This window comes from Capricornis sumatraensis, chromosome 8, assembly GCF_032405125.1.
Source record: "Capricornis sumatraensis isolate serow.1 chromosome 8, serow.2, whole genome shotgun sequence".
In the NCBI taxonomy this organism is placed as follows: domain Eukaryota; kingdom Metazoa; phylum Chordata; class Mammalia; order Artiodactyla; family Bovidae; genus Capricornis; species Capricornis sumatraensis.
The window spans coordinates 74,262,801-74,285,042 of NC_091076.1; the positions used below are offsets into that span (position 1 = coordinate 74,262,801).

General features: G+C 42.2%; 3 protein-coding genes across 3 annotated transcripts; all 3 read right to left on the reverse strand.

The window, feature by feature from the left end:
• Positions 1-4,258: 4,258 nt before the first annotated feature.
• Positions 4,259-9,114, reverse strand: LOC138083597 (olfactory receptor 1D2-like). The gene is made up of 2 exons (XM_068977435.1): positions 9,016-9,114; positions 4,259-5,272 (listed from the first exon to the last, which is right to left on the reverse strand). The coding sequence occupies exons 1-2, from the start codon at positions 9,112-9,114 to the stop codon at positions 4,259-4,261; spliced, it is 1,113 nt and encodes a 370-aa protein (XP_068833536.1).
• A 5,704-nt stretch (positions 9,115-14,818) lies between these two features.
• On the reverse strand, positions 14,819-15,797 carry LOC138084212 (olfactory receptor 1D2-like). The gene has a single exon (XM_068978383.1). It carries the CDS (start codon positions 15,752-15,754, stop codon positions 14,819-14,821), a length of 936 nt encoding a protein of 311 aa, XP_068834484.1. The 5' UTR covers positions 15,755-15,797.
• Positions 15,798-21,560: 5,763 nt separating this feature from the next.
• LOC138084594 (small ribosomal subunit protein bS18m-like) lies at positions 21,561-21,993 on the reverse strand. Its single transcript, XM_068978937.1, has 2 exons — positions 21,841-21,993; positions 21,561-21,756 (listed from the first exon to the last, which is right to left on the reverse strand). The coding sequence occupies exons 1-2, from the start codon at positions 21,990-21,992 to the stop codon at positions 21,561-21,563; spliced, it is 348 nt and encodes a 115-aa protein (XP_068835038.1). The 5' UTR covers position 21,993.
• Between the last annotated feature and the right edge of the window lie 249 nt (positions 21,994-22,242).

The following is a 22,242-nucleotide window of genomic DNA, read 5'->3' on the forward strand; positions in this document are numbered from 1 at the left end:
TCATATTTCATTTAGAAACTTTACATCAAATTTCTCGACAAAAGACTGAGCCAGGGCAGTGGGAGTGGGTGCTTGGTGCTGATAGGAAAGAATTATTAGTTTGCATGTGTGCTAAGTTCGTGTCCTACTTGTGTCAGACTGTTTGCAACCCTATGAACTGTAGCCTGCCTCCTCTGTCTGTGGAATTCTCCAGGCAAGAATACTGGAACGGGTTGCATGCCCTCCTCCAGGTGATCTTCCTGACCCAGGAGCAAACCTGGGTCTCCTCCATCTCCTGCATGGGCAGGCAGGTTGTTTACCTCTAGCACCACTTGGGAAGCCCATTACTTAGTTTAAGGAAGGGTAAAAGGATCCAGGACTGTTTTGCTCCCCAGTGGACCTGGAGGGTTGGCAGGGACATCCTCTCCTCTGACTTGACCGAATACTATGCAAGAGTCGGACACGGTTTAGTGACTACACCACCATGACCACGACCACGACCAGCACCACAAAGATGGGAAACTAGATTTAAGTTTCTACAATGACACTTACAGAGACATTACTTTGCTAACAAAGGCCCGTATAGTCAAAGCTATGGTTTTTCCAGTAGCCATGTATGGATGTGAAAGTAAGGCTGAGTGCCGAAGAATTGATGATTTTGAACTGTGGTGTTGGAGAAGACTTGAGAGTCCCTTAGACTGCCAGTTAATCCTAAAGGAAATCATCCTTGAGTATTCATTGGAAGGACTGATGCTGAAGCCTCAATACTTTGGCCACCTGATGGCGAAGAGACAGCTCACTAGAAAAGTCCCTTATGTTGGGAAAGATTGAAGGCAGGAGAAGGGGACGACAGAGGATAAGATGGTTGGATGGCATCACCTATTCAATGGACATGAGTTTGAGCAAGCTCCGGGAGATGGTGAAGGACAGGGAAGCCGGGAGTGCTGCAGTCCATGGGGTCGCAAAGAGTCAGACACGACTGAGCGACTGCACGACAGTTAATGACGCTGGAGATCTCTGCCCAGCCGCCACTGGAGGGCGCGCGCAACCAGCGGAACCAGCAGGCGTCGCTCCGCGGTGGTTGGGAAAGAATAGAGCGCCGACTTTTCGCGGCTTTTCATTAGCTGATTCTGCGGGAGTCCCGCTTTTCTGACCTCCTCATTGGCTGTCGGCCCGGCGTCTTTGGTCAGCCGCTCCTGGGGGTTTAAAAGGGGTGTAGGAGAGACCCAGAAGTCCGGGTTTACAAGGACCAATCAATCAGGGCCTCCCATTGGTTTCTCAAACAGGAGGCTCAACCCCTCCTCTGAAGCCTTTCCAGTGGATGCTGCCTTACTCTGGCGGCTCTCGCTTTGGGGTGGCCAAGGTTCTCCTTGGCGCTTTAGCCGGCTTCCGTGGCGGAGCCGATGCACTCCGAGTGGCTGTCATCCTCTTTAGCGTTGTTCGCCTCAGACCCGCGGCACACAGGGCTGGATGAGCTTAGAGAGACAGCTGTTACTGGGGTGGATTTGGGGCGCTCAGCAGGGCCAACCCTGTAGAAAACGGCTGGAGCAGGGAAAGGGATGTCTTGCCTTGAGCTAGAGATCTGGAGTCTGGGGTAGAGTCCTGAATGGGGAAGGAGATCACTGTAGACAGCCCTTACCCTTTCCTACCAGAGCCAGGCAGGAGGTATTCCCTTCAGCTGGGATCTCCCAATGGGAGCATCATACCTTTGAGGGCCCCTTAGACATTTGTATTTGTAGACACTGAAAAAAAAATTCAGTAATTTTAACTTTGAAGTTTTAGTATTTTGGTGTCAATAATACATTATATATATATATATATGTATGTATGTATGTATGTATATTACAATTCAGTCATACTATTAGTCCTTGGAAAACTTGCAGGCCCAAGGCGGGATGCCTATAGTGGCTAGCGGAAAAATTATGGTGCTGTCCCACCCTCCTCCAACACACACACAAACACACACATGGTTTTCAGAGAAAAACTGGCTCCCCAGCTCTCTGCAGCCCAGGGCTTGGTGCTGCTGAACAGACGTTTGTAGATAAAAGGCTAAAGGAGCACACTAGAATGGGAACTGGGAGGATCCTTGCTAAACAATAAAATTGAATATGGAAAATGCTCTACAAGCCAGTCTGGCACTGATACTGTGGCTTCCCTGATAGGTCAGTTGGTAAAGAATTTGCCTGCAATGCAGGAGACCCCGGTTTGATTCCTGGGTTGGGAAGATCCACTGGATAAAGGATGGGCTACCCACTCCAGTATTCTTGGGCTTCCCTTGTGGCTCAGCTGGTAAAGAATCCGCCTGCAATGCAGGAGACCTGGGTTTGATCCCTGTGTTGGGAAGATCCCCTGGAGAATGGAAAGGCCACCCACTCCAGTATTCTGGCCTGGAGAATTCCAAGGAGAATTCCATGGGGTCGCAGAGTCGGCCACTAAACGACTTTCACTTTCACAGAGTTAGTGGTCTAATCATGTGGGCTTGGGTCAGGAGGTAAGGTGCTTATTGTAGTGGGCACTGCCACACTGGCAACCTGGCAAAAACCACTCCAGCAGCATTGGTCACTACCCATCTGGGTCTCTCTTCTATTGCTCTAAACTTTGAACTACAAAGATAACACAGAGTCTCATTGCTGTGTCTAGGTAATTTTAAGTAGTTTGTTCCTATGTAGACATAGACAAATTGTTGGACCAGAAAAATCTATGGAGGAAAGGATTAACTGTGGGTTACTCTTTGGATATCAAAGCAGATATGGGGGTGTGGAAGGAAGATTGCAGACTTATTTTTCATTTTACTCTTGACAGTGGTTTTTTTTTTTTCTAAGTAACATAAACATGATAAAAAATAAAGCTGCAGAAACGAATAACTAGTGAAAAGTTTCTTTCTTACTCTGATGTCGCTATTTCCCTATCCAGAGGGAACTTCTAAGTTACCTGAATGTCCTTCACAACAGTTTGTGCAAAGAGGCATTTATGTATACAGAATAAAACCTGAACTTTCTAACTAGCTATAGGTGGCCGTCGAAGACAATGCCTCTGCATTGAAAAAATGGAGCTGTGCTTCCCAGATCCCCCTTCAATGAGAGGCTTGCTTTCTAGCTGTGGAAAATGCAGCAGTCAGCAGACAGCCTAGCTGTCAGCTCCTCAAGGGTTTTCTTCGCCTGCACATACCCTCCTTGTTTGCAGCTGTGTCCTTCCCAGGGTAGTCCACACCTGGTAGTTATAAAGCCTGTCCATTTTGGCTTGCTGTGAGACAACTCTGATGGTCAGTGTTCACTCCAGATCTCCGTGCTGGGTTGGTCAACACTTTGTGGCTTGCTTGTAATTTGACTTCCTCCTCTGCCTGACTGAGCTTCTTCACTTGTTCCTTCACATATGTCTATTCCTAACAAACACCTTGTACTCCAAACCCCATCTCAGCACCTACTTCTGGAGAACCTAGGCTGTGAACTGTCTTGATGGCATCGTCGGCCACCACTCTCATTATTTCAGATTGATTAAATTCTTTGCATATACCCTGTTGTGTATATGAACTTTGGCAGTGTATCTGGTAAGGGGCAGTTTTGCCTATGACACCGGCAGAGGGGGTAACACAAATCATTGTCTATAAATGGCTTGCAAGCCATTTTCCTAAGAGAAGGTCAGAGCTCAGAAATTTCAGTGAATATATGTTAGCATGAGTGACCTCCTTAGGCTATAATTAAATATATCTGGATGAGGCTTGGACTGTGGTCTTGTCTGACAAGTTGAAAGATTTCTTTGAAGATTTCTTTGAATTTCTTCTGCTATTGATTAGAAGCAGACTCCTTCTGTTAGTCTTGCTGCTGCTGCTGCTAAGTCGCTTCAGTCGTGTCTGACTCTGTGCGACCCCATAGATGGCAGCCCACCAGGCTCCCCCATCCCTGGGATTCTCCAGGCAAGAACACTGGAGTGGGTTGCCATTTCCTTCTCCAGTGCATGAAAGTGAAAGTGAAGTTGCTCAGTCATGTCTGACTCTTCGCAACCCCATGGACTGCAGCCCACCAGGCTCCTCCGTCCATGGGATTTTCCAGGCAAGAGAACTGGAGTGGGGTGCCATTGCCTTCTCCTCTGTTAGTCTTAGCGTGCCCTTATTTATTGCCAAGGCTGGTGAAGTCTAAGGGTCATTGGGTTACACATACATGTCTTTTCTTTACTATAAAGCAACAAATTCATTCTGGGCTGGATTTCTGTCTTAATTAACTCCTGTATCTCATACAGGATAATGCCTTGCACATGATGGAGGAAATTCCCAGACTCCACTTCAGTGCCTCAGTTTCCTTCCTGTCAACCTCTGGAAGGCTTTTCCTAAGAGGAGTCTTCCCAGTGCCCCATGCATGTCCTTGTTCCTCAGGCTGTAGATGAAAGGGTTCATCATGGGAGTCAGCACAGCATACATCATTGTGGCTACTGAGTCCTTCATGGAGTGGGTTTTAAGGGGCTGCAGATATACCATACCAAGTATCCCATAGAAGAGGGAGACCACAGCCAAGTGGGAGCCACAGGTGGAGAAAGCTTTGTATTTGCTGGAGGCTGATGGTATTTGGAGGATGGCTCTGACAATCCAGACATAGGACATAACCATGATCCCTAAGGGGGTGAAGAAGATGAAGCAACCTGTGGTAATCGGCACTGTGTGAATCACCTGGGTATTGGAACAGATGTGCCTCAGCAGGATGTACATCTCACAGAAGATGTACTGGATTCTCCGGGACCCACAGAAGGTCACCTTGGTCATGAGGAGGGGGAGAAAGAGACCGTACAGGACAGAGAGTGCCCAACACAAGGTGAGGAGCAAAATGCAGAGCCCAGGGCTCATGGCTGTGATGTAGCGGAGAGGGCAGCAGATGGCCACATAGCGGTCATATGCCATCGTGGCCAGGATGAGGCTGTCCAGGGTCACCAAGGAGACCAGGAAGTAGAGCTGGGTCAGACACCCTGCGTATGAGATGGCTTTGTTCTGGGACTGAAGGTTCACCAATGTCTTGGGGATCATATTGGCGACAGAGAAGAGGTCGGTGAAGGAGAGGTTGGCCAAGAATAAGTACATGGGAGTGTGCAGGTGGGAATCAAAGCTGATGGCCAAGATGATGAGCACGTTTCCCATTACTGTGACCAGATACATGGACAGCAACATCCAAAACAGGATCTGCTGCTCTTCCGGACTCTCCGAGATCCCCAGGAGTAGGAAGTCAGAGACCCCACTTTGGTTGCCTCCATGGATTTTCCCAGCTGTCTGCAACATCAGCACCAACATATATTTACTAATTGCCTTTGACTGAGTAAGGACATTCAGATAAGCAAAATCAACTATTTTCGTAACAATAAAAATACTTCAGGCTGGATTTCAGAATTTTTTTTCCATAAGCAGCAAAGTAATACCAGAGAAAAAAACATAATGTAGAAAATCTTTATGCAGCCTAATCATTCCAGCAACTTTTAATCTGGCATAGTCAATGTTATGGAAATAATGTCTATGTCTTATTTTAAGTCCTGTCATCTTACAATATCCTTGCAGTGTCTAAAGATTTAATATGCTATATTTTGATATTGCATAAATTTGAAAATAATATTTGAAACAGGTATATGCATTATAGCAAATGGATACTGTACAACTGAACAAAGAGGGGGAAAAGTAAAAATATTGGAAGGGAAAAGAAAAATGTATCACTGTTTACTGATAAAATGATCTGGGAAGCCTAAGACAGTCAACCAAAATGCCATTGAAAATAAACAAAGGGATATGAGGTTGTGCAGTAAAAAGTATCCAGATCATGCTAGCCTTGTTAAGATTTTTAAAATTTTATACTGTGTAAAGAGTTTTAAGCAGAATGACCAATATAAACGGATTTAAGCAGCCATGTATGTATATATTAACAACTATCTTTCTTTGTATTTTACCAATAGTGTTTCAAAAATCAGGTGTAGCTGTTGCATTTTTAACCAGATACTTTTCAGTGCCTATCATGAGACACTATGTTAATAGCTTTTCTAATATTTAAAAATACTGCCAAGGGGCAACTAAGCCCACTCACCACAAACAGCACATGTACTATAATGAAGACCTGCTGCTGCTGCTGTCAAGTCGCTTCAGTCGTGTCCGACTCTGTGTGACCCCATAGACGGCAGCCCACCAGGCTCCCCCGTCCCTGCGATTCTCCAGGCAAGAACACTGGAGTGGGTTGCCATTTCCTTCTCCAGTGCATGAAAGTGAAAGTGAAGTCGCTCAGTCGTGTCCGACTGAGGGTCCTCATGGACTGCAGCCTATGAGGCTCCTCTGACCATGGGATTTTCCAGGCAAGAGTACTGGAGTGTGTTGCCAGAAATATATGTTAACACTCTTGGTTTAAATTACTTATCATGTTTTATTTAAGCTTTTGTAGTTTTATTTATTAATATAAATGAGGTTTATCTATAGTTTCTTTTTTGTACATGTCATCTTTACCATCTTTTTGGTATGATTTGGTGTACATTAGATTTCAAATTAAACTTGATTTCATTTATTGTCAATTTCTAGTGCTAAAATTTGTTAGAATTTCTTCAACAGGTTAAGATATGAATTTTAAAATATATTACATGGGATTATTTTTCCAAATAAAAATAGCTTCTATACTCTATTGGAATCTATTGATTAAAAGCAAAAAAAATTCCAGTGTGAATCATTCAGGCAATACAGAAAAATTAAAACTAAAATGAAAACTTAATTTAGCCAAGATGATTAGTCAAGAAAAATGATTAAAAGACATCTAGATTGGAAATGAGGAATTATAGTATCTGTCTTCACAGATGACATGATCTTGCTTATAGTAAATCTTAATAAATATTCCTGCTAAAAAACTATAATAATAAATGAAGTCAGAAAGATTGCAGGAGCAAGATCAATATAGAAAATTGATTGCATTTTTTATACTTGCAATAAATAATCAGAAAATGAAATTAAGAAAATAGTTTTATTCATAATTGCACCAAACAGAAAATTATCTTTAGGAATAAATTTAACAAAAATTCAAAATTTATACTCTGAAAACTACAAATATTGTTGAAAGAAATTAAAGATCTAGATAATCAGAAAAAAAAACCTATGTTCATGGATTGGAAGACTTAATATTAAGATGGCATAGTCCTCAACTCGATCTATAGACTAAATACAGCCTCTATCAGAATCCCAGCTGACTTCTTTTTTTTTTAATTTAAATTTATTTATTTTAATTGGAGGCTAATTACTTTACAATATTGTATTGGTTTTGCTGTACATCAACATGAATCTGTCATGAGTGTACACGTGTTCCCAATCCTGACCAGCTGACTTCTTTGTAGAACTTCATGTAAATTGATTCAAAAATCTATGTGAAATTGCATGAGACCAGAATAGCCAAAACCATTTTGAAAAACAAAAACAGATTTGGAGGATTGCACTTCCCAATTTCAAAACTTACCACAAAGCAATAAAGGTAGACCTATAGATCAATGGGATAGGATTGAGATTCCAGAAATAAACTCATGTGTCTGTGGTCAACTGATTTTCAACAAAGATGTCAAGATCAGCAGGGAAGAGATGTTTTCAATAAATAGTTCTGGGCTGTCTGGGCCACCAGGATAGCCATGTGCCAAAGAGGTGAACTCTTACCTTGCACTGTATGCAAAATTTAACTCAAAATTGATGAATGACACAGATATAAGAGCTAACATTATGAAAGGCTCAGAAAAAACACAGGCAAATCTTCAAACCTTAGATTTGGCAAAGAGTTCTTAGATATGACACCAAAACCAACAGAAGAAAAAATAAATTCAATTTAACCAAAATTAAAAATGTTTGTTCTCCCAATGACAGTATCAAGAAAGTACAAATAATTCCACAGTGGTAGACAATATTTGTAAATTATATATCTGATAAGGTATTTACATGTAGAATATATAAAGAACCCTAATAACTGAATAATGAAAAGAAAATGACCCAATTAAAAGCAGGCAAAGATTCTGAAGGCATTTCTCCAAGAAAGATATACAAATGGCCAATAGGCACACAGCAAGATGCTGAACATCATTAGTCATCAGGGAAACGCAAATGAAGGCCACCACTTCACACCCTCTAGGAGCAATTCAGGTAATAAAAAGTTCAGAAAATAACAAGCCTTTGCAAGGAGGTAAAGAAATCAGAACACTTCTATACTGCCAATGAGAATGAAAAATGGTGCAGCCATTTTTTGGAAACAGTCTAGCAGTTCCTCAAAAGGCTAATCACAGAGTTACCAAATGACTCAGCAGTTCCACTCTAGGTATCTCCCAAGAGAAATGAAAACATAGGTCCACATACAAACTTGTACATGAGTGTTTATAGTAGCATTATAAGTTCAAACGATAAGGAAACTGCCTGCAATGCGGGAGACCATGGTTCCATCCCTGGGTCAGGAAGATCCCTGGAGGTCATGGCAACCCACTCCAGTATTCTTGCCTGGAGAATCCCATGGACAGAGGAGCCTGGTGGGGTACAGTCCATGGGGTCGCAAAGAGCCGGATATGACTGAGCAACTAATATACACATAATGTTACAAAGGTGGAAATAATCTATATGTCTGTTTCTTGGGCATGGATAAACAAAATGTAGCACATCTATACAATAGAACATTATTCAGCCATAGGAAGGAATGAAGTACAAGTACATGCCGCAACATGGATGAACCTTGAAAGCATGAAAGAAGCCGGTCACGAAAGACCACATATCACATTATTCCATTCATATGGAAGGCCAGAATAGGGAAATCTGTAGAGACAGGAAGTAAGTTAGTGATTGCTTACACATGAGAGAAAGGGGATGGGTAAGACGCAGACAGCTGAAGAATACAGGGTTTCTTTTGGAGGTGATGGAAACATTCTAATTTTTTTTCTTCTTAATTATTTTATTAAAAATTTTTTATTAGAGTAATTATATGATTTAAAGTGTTGTGTTAATTTCAAGTGCACAGCAAAGTGAATCAGTTATACATATATATATCTCCACTCTCTTTTAGATTCTTTTTTCACCTTTTTCCTCAGCCTCCTATTGTCTTCATAAAAGGGAGTCATGGGATTGAAGTTGTAGTCAGTGCCTTTTTGCTCTGAGCTTGGGGCAGTAACTGACATGTTTTAGGGTGTCTTTCTTCCTGTCCCATTGACTGCTTCGTCCCCAATCCTTGCTGTTCCTCACTTACTGATTTTTCAGGACCGCATTAAAGAGAATCACCACCCATTTTCTTCCTGGCAAAAGCTTTGCACTAAATCTGCTGGGTCTTTTGACACCTTACAGCTTGTCCCTCAATCCAAGCCCATTGCTCCACCTCATGCAATGATTCCTCTTAAGTTCTTGATTTATGATGTCACCTGTTCTCCAGAGTGGTTTTCAATTTTTAAATTACTTTTTAAATTTGTTTATTTTGAAGTGGGATATTTGCAAAGGAGGGAAGTGAATATCATTTCTATTTTTCTCTATTATGTTGTTTCGTTAGAAAAAAAAAGCTTTGATATGGGAACTGTCTTCACAAGAATAGCATTAAGGAGAAAAATACAATGAAAAATTAAGTCATATTTTATTTCATAAAAGTAAAAGACCTCCTTCACCAAAACACCATAATATAACAACAAAATGCTGTTGTCAGAAAGGAAAAATTCTTGCCATGAATGTGATATGCAGAGGCTTTAATGCTAAAAAGAGAAAGATCGAGTTAAGTCAGTAATAAAATTACCACACCCCTCCCCCACTGGAACAGACAGGAACATGCAGTTCATAAAAGAAGAAATTCCAAGTCATTAAACACATCAACAAACATTACTTATAAAAAGATGGGATGAACAGGCAGTTTTATATCTGATGAAAGGAAATAATTAAGAACAAGGTTCTAGAAGGAAACTTGGCATTCCATGTCACAGGCTCTTAAATAGGGTATCCCTTTGAGCAGTCCTAGTAGTGGTAAAGAACCCACTTGCCAATGCAGGAGATACCAGAGATGTGGGTTCTATCCCTGGGTTGGGAAGAGCCCCTGGAGTAGGAAATGACAACCTGCTCCAGTATGCTTGCCTGGAAAACTCCATGGACAGAGGAGCCTGGCGGGCTGCAATCCATGGAGTTGCGGAGTCAGACATGGCTATGCATGCACTGACACACAGTTTTACAGATTTATCTTGAAATATAATCAGATGGAAACATAGATATGTATGTGTAAGGTGTTTATTAGGACTTCCCTCTGAGAATGAAATCATTTTCAGCAAGCCTTCAGTGATTCTGATTGTACAGTTTGGGAAACACTGACCTGAGTCTGTTTAAGAGTCAGCAGGTTCTCAACACTTGTGTGGTCAAATGGTCACACAGACACAAACTTCAGTGCAGTGTGGCTGGATGGAGCATGGAGAATACAGGGACAGTGTGAAAAAGGGCTCTACACATGATGCTGTTCTCTCTTGCTCCCCAGCTGTATGATCTTGAAGTGGGCATGCAACCTCCCTGAGCCTTCTCATTGAGCCAGTGAAGACTTCTTTGCCATTTTGAGAATTATATTCAACAGGGCATGTGATGACACTTTGAAACCTCTATGTGTGCTTGTGTGTTAGTCACTCAGTCATGTCCAACTCTTTGCGATCCCACAAACTGTAGCCATTCCCTTCTCCAAGGGATCCTCCCAATTGTTCAGACCCAGGGATTGAATCTGGGCTTTCTGCATTGCAGGCAGATTCTTTACCGTCTGAGCCAGTTGCAGGAAAACCCCTGCAACCTGTGCATGCATGCTAAGTCACTTCAGTTGTGTCCAACTCTTTGTGACCCTGTGAACTGTAGTCTGCCAGGGCCTTCTGTCCGTGGGATTCTCCAGGCAAGAATACCGGATTGGGTTGCCATGTCCTCCTCCAGGGGATCTTCCCAACCCAGGGATGGAACCCCCGTCTCTTACATCTCCTGCATTAGGTTACACATTGGAGGGATGATCATTTTTCTTTGACAGGTACACACCACTTTATTTTTTAATTTATGAGTCTTCATTGCTCTATGTGGACTTTCTCTAGTTGGGCGACTTGCTAGTTGCTGTGTGTGGACTCTGGGCTTCAGTAGTTGTGGTGCACAGCCTCGGTAGTTGCAGCTTGAGGATTCTAGAGTACAGGCTCAGTAGTTGCAGTCTACCGGCCTAGCTGCCTCTTGGCATGTAGAATCTTCCTGGACCAGGGATCGAACCCATGTCCCCTGCATTGGCAGGCGGATCCTTAACCACTGGACCACCAGGGAGGCCTGGAGGGATGATTACATCGCCTTTAAATATGAAGTGGTTAGATTATATGAACACTTTCAAGTACGTGAGTATGTTTGTGTGAGAGAGAACGTGGAGAAGAGAGATACAATAAGAAAGGGAGAAAAGAGAGAGCGTAAGCCAGAAATGACCAGGTCTTACCCACGGCTCTCTGCTGGTTTCAGAGTTCCCTGGTGCTGCCACCTACACTTTCATCTTATGTAGGATGCAGTTTCAGTCAGGATGGATATAAAGGACCTAAGACATTGCTTTCTGAATAGGACTTGATGACTCTTCCTTTTGCCTAAAGGTGGGAAGCAGGGCAGTTGTTGTCTGGATGATCAGCCTATGCAAATGAGGAGAAAACAGGTAAGCAGTTCATGCCTTGATGAGGATGGGGAACCCAAGAACTGATGGTTGGATCCTTAGTTTATAAGCGAAGGGGCTGAACTGAGACCACATCAGACTGATTTATCAGCTTTGGTGAGGCCTTGGGGAGGTAGTCCCAAGATAGCTTGTTGAGATGAACCTGGATAATTGCTTCAACGTTAATATCTATAAGCAGAGATCTTCGGAAATGAATCTTATTTATAAAGAGTAAACCAATTCCACCTTGGGCAGAAATCTTAAAAGTTTTCTAGGATTGGATTAAGCCAGGAATAAAGAAGTCTTCACATAGAGTGCAGCCTGGCTTTGAATCATCAGAGGTTCAGAAAGTCTCAAGGACTATATTTGGATTAAGATGATCCCAGATTGCTAGTGACTCCCAAGTATTGCATCAAAGAAATTTTAAAAAGTTGTATTTGGAGGAAAATGACATCACCTTAGACCTCAAATATTTCTCTTCATCACGTTTTCAATCATAAATCAAGCACAAAACCAAAGATAAGCAGACACACCAAGAAATAAGATTTCTAAAGCAAGAACTAACAGCCGAAAGGCATACAGAGGCTCCTCTGTCCATGGAATTCTCCAGACAGGAATACTGGAGTGGGTAGCCATTCCCTTTTCCAAGGAATCTTCCTGACTCAAGGACTGAATCTGGGTCTGCAGCATTGCAGGTGGATTCTTTACCATCTGAGTCACCAGGGAAGCCCACCGAGACTCTAGATAATATAGTAGTCAGACACAGAATGAGAAGCAATGATGTTTATGATGTTTTAGCATATAGAACCAAGAATGGAAAATTAGGCAGGACTTTTTACAGACTGGACCAACATGAATACCCAGCCGTCAGATCACACACACATTACCAGCCCTGCAGGAATCCTGTCATGTCCTCTGCTGGTCGCTGTTCCTACAGGGGCAGTCACTTCCTTGACTCCTAAAAGGATGAGTTCGTTTTACCCATTTTTGCACCTATTTAAATGAGTGCACCTTTTTCACTTTCTTGTCTACCTCTTTCACTCAACATTATGTATGTGAGGTTCATCCACTCTGCGGTATGTGGTTGTAGACTTTTCATTTTCATTGCTGTATAGAGTTCTATTGTGTGAATAAAGCCGTTAAAAAATCTATTCTACCATTGATGGGGATTTGTGGTTTCCAGTTTTGGCTGTTGTGAATAGTGAGGGTGCATATTCCTCTTGGGCATCCCTATGGAGGAGTGGGATTTGTGGATGATACTGTAGGTGTTTGTTTAGAAGATAGAGCTAAACAGGTTTCCATCACACTTGTAATGATTACCCTCCTAGTAGCAATGGATTCCTCCTGTTCCACATTAAAAATTTTTATTTATTAATTAATTTTTAAATTGGAATACACTTGCTTTACAATGTTGTGTTAGTTTCTGCTGGAGAGCAGAGTGACTCAGCTATATGCATACGTATCTGTGTAGCTGCCGAGTTGTGTCCGACTCTTTGCAACCCCATGGACTGTATAACCTGCCAGGCTTCCCTATCTATGGGATTCTCCAGGCAAGAATACTGGAGTGGGTTGCCATTTCCTCCTCCAGTGTATACGTATAGCCCTTCTTTTTTGGATTTCGTTCCCCTTTAGGAACTTTCAGTCTCGCTGTCCTCACCCCAATCTCTGGAAAAGGGTGAGGGGCTGGAGGTTGAATCAATAACCACTGGCTGGTGATTTAATGAGTCATGCCTATGTAATAAAGTCTGTATAAATACTGCAAAGGGCAGGGTTCAGCCAGCTTCCGGGTTGGCGACACATGGAGGTTTAGGTAGAGTGCTGCACCCAGGGATGGTATAGAAGCTCCATGCCCCTTCCCACATACCTTGCCCTGTGAGCTTCTTCCACCTGACTGTTTCTGAGTTGTGACTTTTTATAATAAATTGGTAGTCTGGTAAGTGAAATGTTTTCTCTGAGTTCTGTAAGCATCTCTAGCAAATTAATTGAGCCCAAAGAAGGGGTCTTAGGAACCTCCTGTCTATAGCTGTTCAGAAGCACAGGTGACAACCTGGACTTGAGATTGTCATCTGAAGTGGTGGGATGGGCGTGGAGAGGTGAGCCCTTAACTTGTGGAATCTGATGACGTCTCTGGGTGGATACTGTTTTAACTGAGGAACTGTAGGACCCCTATCTGGTGTCAGAGAATTGCTTAGTGGTATGGACAGAACACACACACATTAGAATTGGCATCCGAATCATAGAACCTAAACAGAGATTGGATCTCACAATGACCTCCTCCCTTTCTGCTCCCTCCACCACCACTCCTGTTTGTGAGCATGTGTCAAAATGTTTGAGAGTTTTGTTTTGAGGTAATGAGGAAAAGATGGAAGGTGAAGAGCCGCAGAAATAAGGGGCAGGATGGGCTTCCTGAGGACAAAGTCTGATTTCTCTCAGAAGAAAAAAAAATGCAGTCCAAGGGATAAAAATCAGCCCAGAGCAAAACACAGAAATCTCTTTCTATTTCTGCCTGAATACCAGGGGCTGTGTCCAGAGGGACTGTGGGTCAGAACTGAAGCAGTGGGAGCTGTGTCTGGCAGAGAGAGCATCAGGAAGGGGGCGGCCCCACTCAGGGTACCTACAGTGTATTGTCAGATGTGTTCTATAAATGGCTTGAAGGCAGCAGGCTCCTTAAAGAAGTTCAGAGTTCAGAAGAACATGAGTGAATTCATGTTAGTGAACACGTGAGATCCACTAAGCCATAAGTGTGTATCTGGATAAGGCTGGGACTGCAATCCTAGGTTAGCGCAAATTGAAGGATTTGATCCTGCAAACTTCTACCATTGGTGTGAGTGTGTGTGTGTGTGTATGTGTTAGTCACTCAGTTATGTCTGACTCTTTGCAACCTCATGGCCTGTAGCCCACCAGACTCCTCTGTCCCTGGAAGTTTTCAGGCAAGAATACTGGAGTAGGTTACCATTTTCAGCGTCAGGGGAATCTTCCCAGGGATCGAACCTGCGTTTTTTGTTAGTGGTACTTTATTTATTGTCAAAGCTGGTCAGGTTTGGTGGACATTGGGTTGTACTTTGTCTATTTTTTCATCATAAACATATGAGATTATATTGAGCTAAATTATATTGAGCTAAATCCACATAGGATAATGCCTTGGACAGGGTGAAGGAAATTCCTAATCTCCACTGTAATGCCCTTGAGGGTAATGCAAATTTATCCTCAAGTCAACCTCTGAAAGACTTTCCTAAGAAGAATCTTCCCAGAGCTCCGTGTATGTCCTTGTTCCTCAGGCTGTAGATGAAAGGGTTCATCATGGGGGTCACTACAGCATACATCACTGTGGCTACTGAGTCCTTCATGGAGTAGGTGTCAAGAGGCTTCAGATATACCATACAAAGGGTCCCATAGAAGAGGGAAACCACAGCCAAATGGGAGGCACAGGTGGAGAAGGCTTTGTACTTGCTAGAGGCTGAGGGTATTTGGAGGATGGCTCTGACAATCCAGACATAGGACATGACCATGAACCCAAAGGGGGTGAGGAAGATAAAGGATCCTGTGGCAATCAGCACTGTGTGATTGATCTGGGTGCTGGAACATGCGAGTCTCAATAAGACATACATCTCACAAAAGATATAGTGAATCTTCCGGGACCCACAGAAGGTCACCTTGGTCATGAGGAGGGTGTGAATGAGGCCGTAGAGGACAGAGAGTGCCCAGCACAGGGCAAGGAGTGAAATACAGAGCCTGGGGCTCATGGCCGTGGTGTAGTGGAGGGGGCGGCAGATGGCCACACAGCGGTCGTATGCCATCGTGGCCAGGATGAGGTTGTCCAGAGCCACCAAGGAGACCAGGAAGTAGAGCTGGGTCAGACACCCTGCATATGAGATGGCTTTGTTCTGGGACTGAAGGTTCACCAGCATCTTGGGGATCGTGTTGGTGATGAAGAAGAGGTCAGTGAAGGAGAGATTGGCCAGGAAGAAGTACATGGGGGTGTGCAGGCGGGAGTCAGAGCCAATGGCCAGGATGATGAGCACATTTCCCACCACTGTGACCAGGTACATGGACAGAAACATCCCAAACAGGACCCTCTGGTGCTCAGGACTCTCCGACAGCCCAAGGAGCAGGAACTCAGAGACTGTGCTATGGTTCCTTCCATCCATTTCCCCAACTTACTGCAACACAACACAGATGTTTACTATATGCCCTCAATTGAATAAAAGCATTAAAATAAGCAAAATCAATTGTTTTCCTAACATGAACAGTATCTTAAGCTAAATTTTATACATTTTTTTGGGTATCAGAGACAATGTAACAAACACAAAAACAAGACATGGAAAATCTTCATGCAATTTAGTCATTCTGGCAAGTTCTAGCCTGGCATACTCAATATAATAGGAATAATGCCTACGTCTTATTTTAAACCACATCTTGTTACAACTCTCTTGATGTCCTTAAAGATCAGTATGTTATGATATTCTGTAGATTTAATGATATTTAAAACAAGTGTCTTCAGTAAAAAAAGAAAACTGATGTTACACAATTGGAAAAAGGTAAAAATATTAGAAAGGAAATGTAAAAATTACCATTATTTGCTGATAAGATGATATATTCAGGAACTCTAAAATGATCAACTGAAATGCTACTAGAAATAAAAAGAGATTTTGAAACACTTGAAATTAAGTCTGGGCTCTGACACTTTCTAACTCTGAAACGTCAGGCAAGTTACCTGGCTCTTTCAGATCCCATTTCTTCATGTGAAAAATGGGTTAAGGTTAGAATAAAATGAATAAAGTTCTTAACATAGATAGCTGGCCTGCAGTGAATGCTCAAGAAATATTCCTTATTATTGTTGTACAATAACAATACTCATGAATAAAAAGATTAAAATATAATGTGAAATAATCCCATCCGCATCAACAACTGAAAAAAACCTGTGTGTTAAAATGTTAACAAGAATCAGGGCCTCCTTAGTGACTCAGTGGTAAAGAATCCGCCTACCAATGCAGGAGACACGGGTTTGATCCCTGACCTGGGAAGATCTCACACGCCACTGAGCAGCTCAGCCCGTGCACCGCAACTAGAGCCGGCACTCGAGTCTGAGAACCCCAACTACTGAAGCCCGCACAGCTGGAACCGGTGCTCCGCAGCAAGAGAAGCCCCCGCAATGAGAAGTCTGCACACTGCAGCTAGAGTAGCCCCCACTCACCTCAACTCGAGGAAAGCCTGTGTAGCAACGAAGACCCTTCACTGCCCCCCCAAATGTTAGCAAGGATCAGTCAAGTTCTTTAAATCCTCCAAAGAAGCATATGATAAAAATTCAATAAATGGGTAAGCATATTAAGATTCCAAAGATACATATTCTACTGAATTAATGTCAATTTTAACTCATTTGAAGTCAAAATTCTAACAGGTTTTTTGAGAAAGAAAATTCTCATCTAACTTTAATCTAAAAATAAGTGTGAGAATAAGGAAAATGCTGGAAAAGAGAATAATAAGGAGATTCTTCTTCTGCCAAATATGAAAGATTCTAAAATAGTGTGATACTGGTGGAATAAACAGGTTGATAGAATTGGACAGAAACTCAAATGCAGGCCAAATAACATGGAGGGTTTAGTTGATTATTATGGGAGCACTTTTACCAGGAGATACGTTTTGTATTAGTTAGTAAATGGCATTGAGACAACTGTCTACTTAGGGGGAAATGTGAGAGCAATGGACTTCCCAGGTGGCGCAGTGGTAAAGAATCTGCCTGTCAGTGCAGCAGATGCAAGTAATGTGGGTTTGATCCCTGGATTGGGAAGGTACCCTGGAGAAGGATATGGCAATCACTCCAGTATTCTGGGAAATGGACAGTGGAGCCTGGTGGGCTACACTACAGTTCATGGGATTGCAAAAGGGTCGATCACAACTGAGTGAGCATACACACATGGGATCAATGTTCTGCTTCTTACTGAATCCTTTCAGGCATACAAATAGGATGAATATAGCATAATATGTATTTTTTCCTTTTGAAAACTTGATATGTAAGAAATAAAAATTTTTTAAAGTCAAAAAATAAGAGTATGTAAATAAGATATATTGAATTATACTTTATGCCGATAGATAACAACTGTTTATATTTGATTATTTTTATTATTTGAGATGTGAAGGGTGAAAAAATGTCAGTCTATGAAATGTTGAGAGCATTGCAGAAAGAGAGTTCTATGTGCAAAGGACCCAAGCTGTACTTTTGTTGTATTTAAGGAATTAAATATAGTTTGGGCTGGCTGGAGAGCAGAGTGGTGAGATATGGGGCTGTACAGGTGAGCAGGGAGTCAGGTCATTCAGAGCCTTATTACAAGTTTAAAAATTTATTCTAAGTGCAGTGAGGATCATTAAAATGTTTAAGCACAGGAGGATGTATATATTTGGTGACTATTTTGGCTTGTGGGATCTTAGTTCCCTGACTAAGGATTGAACCCGTGCCCATGCCCCCTGCATTGGGAGTGGGGACTCTTAACTGATGGCCCACCAGGGAAGTCCCTTACAACTATTCTTTTATTTGTGTTTTGGTAACATTATTTTAATAATTATCTATGTATTTTCATTTCTGATCAAATGATTTTTCAGTGCCTGTTACATTAATAGCTCTCATACTGTTGAAACACTTCCAATCCTGGTATAAAATACTGAAATTGATTTCCAGTTGTTTAATTTAGACTGTTGTAGCCACATTTATAAATGAGGTTTATCTGTTATTCTGTTATTTTTTTATATGCCATCCTTGTCTGATTTGGGTTTTTTTAGATATGATTTGTTTGCGTTATCCTCCACCTTGAACTTATATTCACTTATTGTCTATTTCTGTTATCTGGAATTTGTTGAAATTTCTTCAATAATTTCAGATGTAAATTTTAAAAGAAGTCCCATGGAATTCATTTTCCCAAAATAGTTTCTAATACATTGCAGTCTATTGATTATAAACAAAAAATTCCAGTGTGAATGAGTCAAGCAATACAGAAAAATTTAAATCAAAAGAAAGTAAACATCATCCCAAATTCTGTCATGCAACTACTGTTAATATTTTTAGTGAGCATACTTTTTTTCTAGTCATCTTTATTCAGTCAACAATGAGATGAAGAGCTTTCTCCAATTCAAAATTGTAATTCATTACCTATTTTTCCTCCTTAAATAAACTATATTTCTACCTGCATAATTTTTTCTTTATTCTTAAAGTTAAAATTAACCAACTCTGTTTAGGAACTATGTTGTATTCCACTATGGGAAGATCGATAACAACTATTCATATTTTGCTATTTTTAAAATTTGAAACGTGAAGGATGTTTCTCCTTCGTTGATTTATCTGACTTGTAATGTCTTTTCCAATTAAAAAATTATGTCTCACCTCATTTAATGAGAACCTACTTTCATTTTATTTTTTTCTGCTGCACTTCTTGGAATTTATCCTACATATTGGGTAATAATTCGCATTTCATTTTGAGATTTTTTTAAATTTATTTTTTAATCGGAGGGAAATTACAATGTTGTGATGATTTCTGCCATACAACAATGCAAATCAACCGTACTTATACACATGTCACCTCCCTCTTAAGCCTCCCTCCCCTCCCCCACCCCACCCCTCTAGATCATCACAGAGCCCCTGGCTGGGCTTTCTGTGTTATATAGTAACTTCTCACCAGCTATCTATAAAATGGTATTGATGAACCTATTTTCAGGGAAGGAAAGGAGATGCAGATCCAGAGAATGAACTTGCAGACACAGTGGGGGAAGGAGAGAAAGTGGGCAAGTGAAAAAATGAGACAAATGGAGAAAGTAGCATAGACATACATATACTGTCATTTTGAGATGTTGAGTCGGAAGTTTCTGTCTAAACCCCAGGTAACACGGACAACCTTTTTTGTTTTTTTAAAAAAGCAAACCACTACCCTATTTTCTCAGATAATGTGTTGTGACTATCTATCCATCTCTTCTATTTAGTCTGCACAACAATGCTATTTGTTTTTACTACCCCATTTCGTGGATGAGGTGACTGAGATTTAGAAGGTTAATGAATTTCCCAAATTCCTTCTACTAGTCAGTAACAGAGTTGGGATTTGAGTCCCATTCTGTGTCTCTGGAGTCCACACCCTAGCCACTCTACCACACATTAAACAAGAGTAAAGATGCCTACCTCAGACTTTCCTGGTGGTCCAGTGGTTAGGAATCTGCCTGCCAATGCAGGGGACACAGGTTCGATCCCTAATCCAGGAAGATCCCACATGCCGGGGAGCTACTAAGCCCGTGTGCCACAGCTACTGAGCCAGCACTCTGGAGCCCTTGAGGCACAGCTGCTGAGCTCACATACTGCAACTGCCGAAGCCTGTGTGCCTAGAGCCTGTGCTCTGCAGCGAGAGCCCCAGCGATGACAAGCCTGCGCACGGCATCTAGAGAGTACCCCCTGCCTGCCTCGACTAGAGAAAGCCCACGCGCAGCAACGAACGTGCAGAACAGCCCAAACAAAAAATGCCTGCCTCACTGTATGTTTAGAAAAGACCTGAAATGGTAGATGTTGAAACATTCCGCCATCCTTAAAGCCCTGTGTAAGTGGATGGAGAGATGATGTTATTGGGGAGGTGGCGCTCAAAAGGAGTCCTATTCTTTACCATTTCTCAATGTTTCTGAGTAACACCTCCCATCCCCGCCCCGGCTCAGTAGGAAACCCTATTCTCAGAACCAAGAAGAATCAGTGGCCCCAGTCTTGACTCCATCTTGGACATGACTTTTCTCCCCACTCACCTAGGTGCAGCCTCAGCTCACCTTGTCTGTAGGAAATGACCCAGAATGTCAAGGTGGAGACTCATGTGCAGCTGTCCTCTTGGTGCTATCTACATGGAGGAGAGAAGAGTAAAGAAGGTATTATTGTGGCCTTCACGTGCAAAGGGTTGTGGATTGTTCAGTTCAGGAGCTAGAAAATATAAAAGAGACAGAAAGGTCAGGTTACATTCCAGAAGACTTAAGTGCTGTGCCTACAAAGGGGTTGGCAGAGGGAGAGTAATTCACAGAAGGCTTTTGAACAGGCTGCATGATAGAGTGAGCTCAGTGATCATTTCAGAGGTGATTCAAACATTTGGTGGAGGTTCATTTCTCTTTTACCATTAAGATTCCAAATTATAGAGTAGTCATGTGGTGGTCCTTTGGTGTTTGAGTAAAGTGGGAGTAATCCTTAGGACATTCTCTAGAGACTTTTTTGCATGTACAGCTTCCCACATCTGCTGTTTGATACTCATGTCATTCACCCATGGTTCTAAACTGTGAATAAGCTTATTTATCTTTCACAGTATGTAAGTGAGGCTTCAAGTTGAAGAGGATGCTTGTCTATCAGAAAACAGAGTTTTAGTGAGAAGGTGGGGGACTGATGGGCTCATCCCAAGACCCCCCAAATTGACCTGAGAATGAAAGGTCCACCATGGTGACTACTCGGTGACCCCAACCCTAAACACATCTGGCCACCACCTGTTTCTGCCATGAAGACAGAGGTCTTCCACCTCCTTAGACCTCATCAGAAACTATTTCCTTTCACAACCTGTTGCTTGGATTCAGGATCCTCTGGGGCATCTGCCTGATAGGAGAGAGGGAAGAAGGCAAAAATGAGGGCTGGGAAAGCTCAGAGGACCCGAGGAATCGCTACCTCTGCTTCAGCCCTCAACATGGGAGTCTCCTACACTTCAGTGTCCATTAGAGTGACCTGTGATGCTTTAAAACTAAATAAAAGCCCATTTCCTGACTCCCTTCCTTGAAATACTGGCTCTTATTCTGCTAACAAAGTCCTTTTTGAAATCACCTGGCGGTTCTGGTTGTACACTTTGGGAAACCCTGTTCTTTTTGTAAGAGCCAGTGGATTTGGAGCACGTGTGTGGTCAGCTGACTTTATTTATTTATTTATTTTTTAATTGCAAAATACGTTTATTGATGATAACTTTATATAATTTACTCCCTATATTTGATGTTACAAACTTTAGGGTCTTTGAGATAGGTAGGATCCTTGTAGGTAACTGGCATAAACCCCAATATTTGAGCTCTCTTAATTGCTTTTGTGATTTCTTTTTGTTTCTTCCCACAAAGACCTGTTATGTGCCTTCCATAAATGCATCCAGTAAATGGAGAAATAAACTGGGATAAAAGCTGTACATTCTTATAATCTACACGTTTTTCACACAAGATACATTTTTTCAGAGGCTCCTTATAAGGATTTTCCATTGGAATAGGCAGGTCCTCACTGCTGGTTACCTGTTTATATTGTGAACAACTTCTCCACAGCACTGCACGAGTCCCGGGATTTGTGAGGCAGACAAAAGCCGTTGGGAAACGCGTAAACTTTCTCTTCCCTAGCCCCCCGAAAAGAGATACCACGGCAGCCATAATTCCTTGCTCCTCTGGTCAGCTGACTTTAGAGACACAAACTCCTCTGCAGTGTGGCCAGGTGGAGAGGGGAGATAGTTTGAGGTGTTACGGAAGAGCGCTCCAAACTCAAAGCTGCCATTCTGTCCCTCCAGTGCTGCTTTTCAGCAGAAGTACCCCAAGGAGGGCATGAAACCTCCCTGAGCTCTTCATCTCACTTGTAAAGCCTTTCTTATACATTTCAGAATCATGTGCCACAGGGCTAGTGATA